Source organism: Microchirus variegatus (assembly GCF_963457635.1).
Source record: "Microchirus variegatus genome assembly, chromosome: 3".
NCBI classification, from domain to species: Eukaryota; Metazoa; Chordata; class Actinopteri; order Pleuronectiformes; family Soleidae; genus Microchirus; species Microchirus variegatus.
The window spans coordinates 32491719-32502622 of NC_139804.1; the positions used below are offsets into that span (position 1 = coordinate 32491719).

General features: G+C 40.4%; 2 protein-coding genes across 2 annotated transcripts in view; both read left to right on the forward strand.

The window, feature by feature from the left end:
• The window catches only part of ppm1lb (protein phosphatase, Mg2+/Mn2+ dependent, 1Lb), a 56411-nt gene extending 51088 nt beyond the window's left edge, over nt 1-5323 (forward strand). Inside the window, exons 3-4 of the mRNA XM_083886705.1 lie at nt 236-397; nt 3448-5323. Coding sequence (XP_083742831.1) covers nt 236-397; nt 3448-3788 — 503 coding nt within the window. The 3' untranslated portion in view covers nt 3789-5323. The remainder of the gene's footprint in view (nt 1-235; nt 398-3447) is intronic.
• Nucleotides 5324-7750: 2427 nt separating this feature from the next.
• On the forward strand, nt 7751-10880 carry LOC310924359 (ADP-ribosylation factor-like protein 14). Its single transcript, XM_083886071.1, has 2 exons — nt 7751-8109; nt 9911-10880. The coding sequence occupies exons 1-2, from the start codon at nt 7795-7797 to the stop codon at nt 10217-10219; spliced, it is 624 nt and encodes a 207-aa protein (XP_083742197.1). The 5' UTR covers nt 7751-7794; the 3' UTR covers nt 10220-10880.
• Nucleotides 10881-10904: the final 24 nt, after the last annotated feature.

Genomic DNA, 10904 nt, shown 5'->3' on the forward strand with positions numbered 1-10904 from the left:
TTATTCAGACATTTATGAACCCTTAAAGGTGAATCCTGATCACTCTTGTGTCTCTATTGATTTTCCATTAGCAGTATCACAGTGTTAAAATTTGATGTTCAGAGTAGTAGTTCATCTTGTTCTAGCAATAACAAATGGTGGCGTAAACATACAGAGGATTTTTGTGCTTGTTACTCAGTGAAGTCGTAACTCTCCTCTCCCTGTTCCATCTTTCCTTCCCCTCCCTGTGTTGCAGGTACCACATGTCTGGTGGCCCTGCTCTCTGATAAGGAGCTGACGGTGGCCAACGTCGGAGACTCCCGCGGAGTCCTTTGCGACAAAAACGGCAACGCCATCCCTCTGTCGCACGACCACAAACCGTACCAGCTCAAAGAGCGCAAGAGGATCAAGAAAGCCGGTGAGAGAGAGAGAGAGAGTGTGAGACGCAGCTGCAGTCCAGACCACGAAACTTTAATTCTTTTGTCATGATTCTGGGAAGCAGAACTGTTAATGGAACATCCCAAAAAAAAAAAAAAATGCAGATTGTTGTCATGAAAGTCAAGTTTCAGAGCAGCAGCAGAGACTCTGGTGAATGATAGCACAATCTGTTTCCAGAGCAGCACTTTATCAAACGCAGACAGACAGCGCACACTATTTAAGTTGTATCTGGAGGCATAAAACTCTGCAGCCTCCTGCTCTATCTGCATTTTCTCACTGCTGAGCAGAATTTGATGGCCTGTTGCCAGATTTCACTGTGAGCACGGCTCACTATCTCCACCCAATGGTCTGATGGGGTACTGAGAATTTGTCTGTGTTATGTTGCTTCTTATGTACAAGTTTGTGTGTGAAATTTCTTGGTGGAGATGATCGACCTCCATATGCGGCATTATCTACATATGTTTTTCCTCTACTTTATTCTAGATTTTCGAGCGTCAATTTTAATTTAAACCTGGGGGAAACTGAAGCAAAGTGTTTCTTTTCTTGCAGTAAACAAAGGGATTAGTTGAGGGAAAAATAGGAATCATGCAGAAAACATTTGAAATGGACAGAATTTCTCTTGATTACTTCAGAAGAATGCTTCAGTCGTAGACCTTCCTCTGGTGTCGGACTTACAGTATGATTCAAAACATAACATGACTTCTGTAACAATTATTTCACCAGTAATTAATTTTTAATTTCATTTTACTATATTTTTTCCGACTTAACCCTTAGTGCTCACGCGGCACAGATCAGTGCCACAGGTGCACCCATGGTAAATTGCAGTGGGAATAATACACAACTCCTTATATGGACATCCTGGGAGGGGGTGTTAATAAGTCACATATTCGGGCTTTAAAAAAATGCATCTTTTTTCATCTTCTTATATTTTGTTGAGTCAAAGTTATGATTCATTTTATATCGCATTTTTAGTAGTGATATAAAGTAGCAATAATTGTGTCGTAGTCACAAAATGGAGCGTTTTTTTTGTTTTTTCATAAAAAACGAGCAAAAGTGAACTTTGAACTGTGAGGTATTTCCAAATTTCACAAACTCGATCCGATTTAAAAAAAAAATAAAAAAAAAATTTAGTACTTTTTTTGCTCAGGTGTGTTTATATAGTTGGTGAAAATGAAAAAAAGGTTGTGCTGAAAAAAGGATATAAGACGCTCTATATTGCACATTCTTATAGCCTCTGTATATAGTCTATGTTTTAACATAGTAATGGAAAAAAGCTTCTAAGGTTCTAAGGTTTAAAAATAACTCTGAATCTGCGTGGCCACTGCTCCACCAGTCACTCACAGCCTGTCGTCGCCTCTAGGTTTGATAGTTCATGCTCCGTTTTCAAATAATGCAGTGATTATGGGACAAATAATTAAAGTCTAATGATAATGGTGGTTGCTGAAACGTTTGCTAATTAATGCATTTATTAGCTTAAGTATCGTTTTCAGCAGTTAGCCGCCGAGGTAAATGCCCCACGGTGCTTAACACAGACATTACAAATGTGTAAAGTCTCCCCTTTTTTGTCCCTAATTGCACTTTCCCAACAATTACACTACAACACAGTGAGCTAAAGAAGCCTTAGCTGCTGAAGTCATCTGCTATTTCTGGTAGTTCTTTTAGTTTTAGTTTAGAGTGGAAAGATGCACATAATGGGATTTTTTTTTTTTGACCTTGCTGTCACCATCGTGTCGCAGCCTTCAGTGTCCTGAACTCTCAACCCCTCTGTATTTTTGAAACCCTGGCTGACCTGGCTGAGCCCGGGAACGAGGGAGGCATCCTGACCTAGTATGGAAATCTTCAGTCATTTCCAGTACGATTCCCTGCTTGCAGATCTGTCGAAGCCTCAGAGGACGTGCAGCTGTACTCTCAGGATGTGACATGAATTGAAATGTGTCCAATATAAACAGTTCATTCCATTTGCTTTAACAGGGAGCACCGGGGTGAGCGCAAACACGTCTGCTGCGTGGATCCATATTATGATTTGCACTATGACGTAAACACAGTGGCGTATTGGTATCTGTCTGATTCTGGTCAAAGTCACTGGATCAAATACTAACAGCATTCAGATTTCTTCTTCAGGGTTCGATTCGATTCCGATTCTTAGGGTCATGATTAGATTCAAAATCTTTTCTCGATTCATATGATTCTCAATTCAAACAATTCTCGATTCAACAATTGATACAATGCATAGTGTGTTAAAGGGACACTGTGTAGTATTTATGGGTTTATGTAACCCAAATCCACTTTTTTATACATATTATGTGCTCCTGCATTGTCTAGTCACTGTATAATAGTTTTTGTTTCATTTTCGTAGTGTTTCAAAAAGTCATGTAAAATAACATGGTCGCGGGCTGCTACTGCATTGCCACGACGCCATGTTTCTACCGGAGCCTGTAAGGACAAACGCGAGAGAACAAATCAAGCGTCTCTTTACTTGTAGCAGAAGTCCCGCCTCCTCTCTCTCCGCTTCGTCTGCTACGGCTGCGGTAGCTCGCCCTCTCCCTCACCTCACGAACCTCATCTGCTGACACGGAGAAAGACGACGAGGACGACATTTGACCAGCTGAGGATACCGTAGCACTCAGGGAAGGGAGGGGGTGAGCAGAGGAGCAGTTCTTTGTTGTAAATTTCAGCCTCTCCTCTAGATGTCACTATAAACTACTTACTTCACCTTTAAGGCAAATTATGGCATCAAAACAATACTCGCCCAATCACTCCCAATATATCAGCATATTGGATATCGGCAAAAAGTCCAATATCATGCATTCCTAAAAAAACACTGACGGGCAAGGAAAAGCAACATAAGCCATGCTCCCGACCACTTACTACAGTAAATATGTCAGGAAGAAGGGACCACACTCAAGGTTGTGATGTTGGCCACCAACAAGAGGTTTGAAGCTGGTTCAGGGCAACAAAAGTCGTCTGTGTCATCTCGGTGATATAGTGGCAGTAACAGCGTTTGTGTTTCTCGCCCGGTTTCCTCCTCAGGTGGTTTCATCAGCTTCAGCGGGTCGTGGCGCGTCCAGGGCATCCTGGCCATGTCGCGGTCTCTGGGCGACTACCCTCTGAAGAACCTCAACGTGGTCATCGCCGACCCAGACATCATGTCCTTTGACCTGAACAAGCTGCAGCCGGAGTTCATGATCCTGGCGTCCGACGGCCTGTGGGACACGTTCAGCAACGAGGAGGCGGTGCGCTTCATCAGGGAGCGGCTGCACGAGCCTCACTTTGGCGCCAAGAGCCTCGTACTGCAGTCCTTCTACCGCGGCTGTCCTGACAATATCACGGTCATGGTGGTGAAGTTTAAAAGCAAAGCCAGCGAGCAGTAGACCAAGTCCGTCTACCAAACCCCCCCGATATCAACCGTATGTTATGTTAAAAAAAACACCCCATACAGTTTTTTTTTTTGAAGAACTATTTCTATCACAGATTATGACCGACGTCGACCCTTCTTCAACGCATCGACCACCGCCATCACCACACTCGATGACTTTTACTGCTGTCAAAGTGACCCATGAGAAAATGTGTCCTTCATGTTTGAAGATGAGTCACTGTTATGCAAATTTACAGATTTAGCTTTGTTCTGTGTGCGTGCGTGTGTGTGTGTGTGTGTCAGTTCATTGGCTAACCAATAACCACAGATTTGACTTTCACTCGACCGCATTGAGTTCTCTTTTCATTTTTTTTTTCAGACGTGAAGCCCGTGTCCGTTCGTGTTTTTCTTACATCGTCCGTATGCAAATCAGTGCATATAAAAGACAGATTGCGTCCCGTAATTCCCGAACGACACAAATTCCTGTCCACGTCGTGCAGAAATTGACGCGACAACAGACACGTGCTGAACATGTTGATGTGAGTGAATGAGTGTTTTGTCCTGAGTTGCCCTTCCTTTTTTTTTTTTATGTCCACTTCTAACGATCGCCGTTCGTATTCTGTGTCCGTTTAAGGCGATTTATCAGGATCACCGTAACGAGCGGTAATGTAGTAACTGTCGGATCATGTGCTAAAACGTTACGCTGTCTTTTAAAGCTGGCTCATTTCCACTTGACAAGTCTTTTAACTGCTAATAAAGTTACAGTATGTGACACTTTGAAAACCTTGATTTTATTCATCGTACAAGTTATCACAAATGATAATAAGAAAAACTCCTAATTATTATTCGTGGATTTAGCTTTTGACATGCTGTTGGTGTTTACTGCCTTTTCCTACATTATTATTATTATTATTGTTATTACTGACAACAATCCACATGAGATATAAATCAACTCCAGACTTGCTGTTGTGAGTTTGTATTAATGTCAAATTACTACCAGTCCTTCATCCCCCGATCACCACTGCTCGATCTGAACTGTGATTGAAAATGTAACAAAGCCTTTGAATGAATCATTGTTGCCTTATTTTCTTTCTTTAATTGTTGGTTTTCCGTCATGGAGTCTGCTGCCAAAACTACTCTTTGTCAGTTTTTTTGATATAATGCAGTCGATCGTACACGTCGCACACTGCACGACCTCTGTGTCACGTCTGGTTTAAAAGCGCTTGTAGAATAGCATCGATGAAGGAAACGTGTCCACGAGACTCGACGTTGTAACATAATTGTACATATTAGTGTCCTCATGTTAGTGTCACCCCCCCCCCCCCCACACACACACACACACACACACACACACACACACACTACTGTTTATACAGCGACGCTGTGCCTGCTCCTGGATCGTTGAACTTCAGAGATGTATATCAGATAAAATAATACAATAAAATGGTTTGTGCTATTCTTTTTTCTTTTTTTTTCAGGTTCACATTATGAATGTTTATGTGGCATTTGTACTTTGTTTTTTGTTGAATTTAATAAACTGTAAAGAAAAGAATACAGACATTTAAAAAAAAAAAAAAAAAGTGTAAATCAACAAAGTAACATTAAAATGACAAATGATAATTTTCTGTGTTAGGTATGTTTTCTGTTTGTTTCTGTAATGGTTAATACACCAGTATGTACACACTCTTTAACCCAAATTATATTTGTAGTGCTAAAATATAATTATATAGTTGTTATCCATGAATTTTAAAATTTACTGTTTTACAGAAAAAAAAAAACTGAAAAATTGTAATAGAACATTATTATTTCTTGAGTAAGATGTCAACTTATAGTTATTTACTCTTATTCCTGAAGAAAACAATTACTTTTTGGAGTTAAATTCATTTCTGTAGATTAATTAACTTTGATATATATATATATATATATATATATATATATATATATATATTTACGTATATGTATATGTGTGTGTGTATATATATATGTATATATACATATATGTATACATATATGTATATATAATATATACATACATAGTCATATATATGTATATGTTTAGATTAAACAAAATTGTGATAGATATCAAAATTGTGATAGCATAAACTTGTGTACAGTAAAAAAAAAAGAACCATACGTTCATATCCTGAACATATTCATTATCCTGTTAAATAACTATACTTTTTAGACTTTTTAAATATTTAAGTCTGCTGGGTGATGAGAAGATTGTAGCTTTAGTCTTCATTTCAGTTTTAGTGGATTAAACTGAATTATTATATGGTCGCCAGTTCCTAGTGCAATTACATCACAGTTCATAACAAACTACTATCAATAAAACACACAAACATAATATGTTTGTGTGTTTTATTGCATCTCATTTAATGCATAGTATGCATTAAATGAGATCGTATATACTGTAGGTTTGTTTTTGGTAAAGAGTTAGTTAGAGTTAGGAAATCACAGATGATGTAGATGTGTTTCACAAAAATAAAAGGACTAACTGTGACTTCCAGTTACGGTTAAAAATAATCTTTTTGTCCGGAAGTTTCTGGAAGTTGCACATATGACCTACATGTACATGTTGTTAGTATACGGATAAGAGACACATTTACCAGTATAATGAGCCAAATATTCCCTGTGACGTCATTGTTACAGGACGTCCAGTCAGGAAGAAGCCAAACTCCAAACATAGACTTCCTGGCTCCTACTGCCGGTGTGTGTGTGAGTGTGGTATTCCTCGTCTTGTGGGGACCTCAATCTGTTTACACAGTCACATTATGGGGACAAAAATCAAGTCCCCATAATGTAAATAACTAAAATTATAAGGTGAAGACATGTTGTAAAGATAGGATGAGGACAGGATTAGGTTAAGGTCAGGGGTCAAGGTCAGGATTAGGTCAGTAGTAATTATGGTTATGGTTAGAGTAAGTCTCCAGGAAATTAATGTAAGTCAATGCAATGTCCTCTGAAGTTATGGAAATCCATGTGTGTGTGTGTGTGTGTGTGTGTGTGTGTGTGTTATACACTTGTCTTTTTTCTTTTTCTTTTTTAACCTCTTTAAGACTTTTACAGGTATAAACACTGACCTTGTCAGGACCAGTAGTCCTCATGGAGACAGAAACCAGAACCTAATTTGTGGGGAACTGGTTAAGTTAAGATTGGTGCTCATGGTTAGGCATTAACTGGTTATGGTTAAGGGTTAGGGATAAGGCCTTGTTTAGACCACATGTGTCAAACTCAAGGCCCGGGGGCCAGATGTGGCCCGCCACGTCATTTTATGTGGCCCGCAAGTGATTAATTGGTCTAAAAGATCTGTGTTAAAATAGGTCTATGCTGCTTTAAGGCATGCATTGACCATAAACTACATTTCCCACAATGCATGGCGATTGCGTGACCCGCAAATGACGGCACCGCCACTAGATCGCAGTGTGTCATCGTATATTCACCAGGCAACGAGATTGAAATTGAATAAGTAATAAATACAGAAAGTTATTTAGCAATAATGTTACGGAGTAGTTACCTTTATTTGACATTATATTTACATTATATTTATTCTGTATGACAGTTACATCTGGCCCTTTTGAGGGTGATGTGGCCCTCAGAGAAAATTAGTTTGACACCCCTGGTTTAGACTGTTCAAATGAATGGCGTGTCCTCAGAAGAATAGCAGTGCAAACCTTTGTGTGTGTGTGTGTGTGAATGATCTGGGGCAGGTGTGTTGGTGAGAGTCCACTGAGGGAGCAGTGAGAGCACAGTGGTAACCAGAGAGCTGCATGTGTCACATCTCATGTCTTCACACTTCTTTGCATCGTCACTTTGGATATAAATAGTTTTACAGAAAGCGACGCAGGGGACTAAAGGAATGTCACCACAGCAGGAGGAGGGGCTGCTGTGCCTGTGTGTACATAAGGCATACTAACTGTCTGCAGTGTTCATAAGAGACCAGAGTCACTGACCCTGCACACACTCAGAGCACACGCAACCCCTTTTTTCTGGGGGGTATTGACAGATTAACTTCCTGGGACATGGGCATGTGTGGATCCAAGACTCAGGAACAAGCGCAGGTTCTTATGCTGGGCCTGGACGGCTCAGGAAAGACCACGCTCCTCTACAAACTGATGTACAACGAGAGCGTGGTGACCGTGCCCACTGTGGGCTTCAACGTGGAGACGCTGGAGACAGACAGGAGCAGCCCCAGTCTGACCGTGTGGGATGTGGGTGGACAGAGGAAGATGAGGCCCCACTGGAGACACCACTACACCGACACAGCCGGACTGGTGTTCGTGGTGGACAGCTGGGACCAGAGCCGGCTGGACGAGGCCCGCAAGGAACTTCATCGGGTAATTAAAACCGAATAACTAAGAAATTATTTCTGTGACTTCACTCTGTGCCGTGCATTTGCATACATTTGAAACATCACAGCCAGTTTGGACATGCTGTTATTATTTATTCAGTCATGATTTGCATTGCTTCTTGGGAACCATGTTGTGTGTCTGATTTTGAAGGAGGAAATTAAATTGAAACACAATTTCAAATTTAAAGGTGCATTATTTAATAAATCTAAAGCAACTGGCCATAAAATCCTCCTAATATGTCAGGAATAATGTTCATATAACAAACTGAACTCACCAACAACAACAGCACAGACAAAATATTTGCATTAAAAAAATTATTTTGCAGACTGCAAATCATGTTTATGTTTTGAAATCATGTTTTGGCATGTGGCGCCACCTACCGCCGTCTACCAATCATTGCAGCCAGTAGAGTCTCAGCTGCCGAGCAACCACGGGTTGCCAGTTACGTCAGAAAACGAAACCTAAAAGACCTCGGTATTTTGAATTTGACTGTAGTAACCGTTTTTGGCCACATTCTTACATATGGCACCTTTGAATGATTATTCAAAACAAGGTATTTTATTTAGGTTATGTTTATCTTGATATTAAGATTCTGTGATAACAAGAAGTGGAAAGAAAATACAATTTCACATTCAGAAAACAAAATAAATGTATTACAGTTAGCCAATCAATAAGTGATAAATAAGTGCACGTCTGAGTTGAAGGTGGTGGATTAAAGAGCTATTTAAAGTGACAGCTATCTGACTTCAGCAGCCTGACAGCTGAACGAATAACATGATAATTAAAAAATATATATTTTAAAGGCAACCCCTAAACTCTACTTTGCTCCTTTTAAGGACCAGAGTGTACCATTTGACGACACCTAGGGGTGAAGTTGCATATTGCGAACACACATGGTCAAAAGACACAGATATACTTACAGTTACGGTCATTACGGTAGCCCCTCAGTACTTGGAAGACCGTCCAATCACAGACTAGATTCACCAGCGTGTCACATGTTAGCTTCTCAGAATACCGTAATACCTAAACGGTTGAATAACTGCCAGATATGGAAAGTGGAAGTTATCTTGGAAAAATGGGCAGAAAGAAGCACTCACTCATTGAAATTTTTTTTTGACAATTCTACAGCCATAAAATCACCTGGTGGCTTGATTTTCATGATGGTCATAAGAGGGTTACTGTGTCCCTTCTGGGCTACTGTACAGGAAATGAATAAATTAAACAAATCAAGTGGATTTAAAACTCATCATATACACCAGGGGTGTGAAACTCATTTTCACTGAGGGCCACATCAGCGTAATGGTTACCCTCAAAGGGCCAGATGTAACTGTCATACAGAATAAATGTAACCAAATATAATGTCAAATAAAGGTAACTTCTCCGTAACATATTGTTAAATAACTTTCTGTATTTATTACTTATTCAATTTCACTCGTCGCATGATGCATATACAATGACACGCTGCGATCTAGTGGCGGTGCCGTCACTTTGCGGGTAACGCAATCGCCATGCATTGTGGGAAATGTACTTTATGGTCAACGCACGCCTTAAAGCAGCATAGACCTATTTTAACACAGATTTTTAAGACCAATTAATCACTCGCAGGGCAAAATAAAATGACGTGGCCGGCCACATCTGGCCCTCGGGCCTTGAGTTTGACACGTGATATAGATGTTTCCAGAAATCTGCAGGTTAGGAGGTTCTTAAACTTGAACGTGTCTGACTAGATGCGGATTAAACAGGACCCTCCAAATGTGTTTCTGACGTTGCTTTCTCTGCGTACCAGGTCCTGAGATACGACAGCCTCCGAGGAGTTCCTCTCGTGGTGCTCGCCAACAAGCAGGACCTGGCTGGAGCTCTGAGCCCAGAGGCACTTTGCCCGAAACTGGACATGAGGCGAGTGTGTGAGGGCAGGGCCTGGTTCGTCCAGCCCTGCTCTGGCACCACCGGCGTTGGACTCGAGGAAGGTTTCAGGAGGATCGTCTATCTGATGAAGACCCCGCTGAAACAGACGCGAGAGGACATCAAAGTGAAGATGAAGTCCAAAGGCTTCAGCGTGGCAGCTGTGAAAGGACTCGTGCTCTGTAGCAGATGATGGACCATGGAAAAAAAGGTGTCTTCATGCCTTTGTCCCTCTGTGAAATCCTCTGCACATGGTCGCTCTGAGGAATAATGATGATAACACGTTGATAAGTGTTAATATCAGTGAGAGGTAAAAACCTTTAAGTCTTTTCGAGAGAGAGGACAAGTTTTTACACTGTCACGTCAAAGTTTGTATTCTCACAAAAAGGTCACGGTGACGTCAGCCTCCACCAGAGAGAGCACCGAGTTTGGTCCCATGACGGATAGAACACGGAAGAATACGTTCAGAACTGGCAGAGTTAAACTGTGTCTTTATCTGTGTTAAAGTTAAAAGGTTTAACGGGATCATGGAGGAGAGACACTGGTAATCTGTTTTGTTGGATTATCAGGAAAACTGAGAAAACGAACGATATGTGTACATGGTATATTTTACCCAAATATACTTGTTTCTTTTCCACGTGTCAACTGTTTTTTATTGGTTATTTTTTTTTACTTATTTGCATTATTTTTAATATTAAAAATATTTTTCAATATACATATTTTTTATATATTTGTAAAAATGTCAATACATTTCTTGAACTGGTGGATTATGCAACAGAAAGAAATCTGTCTTTAATTTATTTGAACGTAGTGTATTTCTTTATTTAAAGGCCATGCTGGCTGTTTCACTACTGTTTGCCTACTGTCTTTGAAATAAA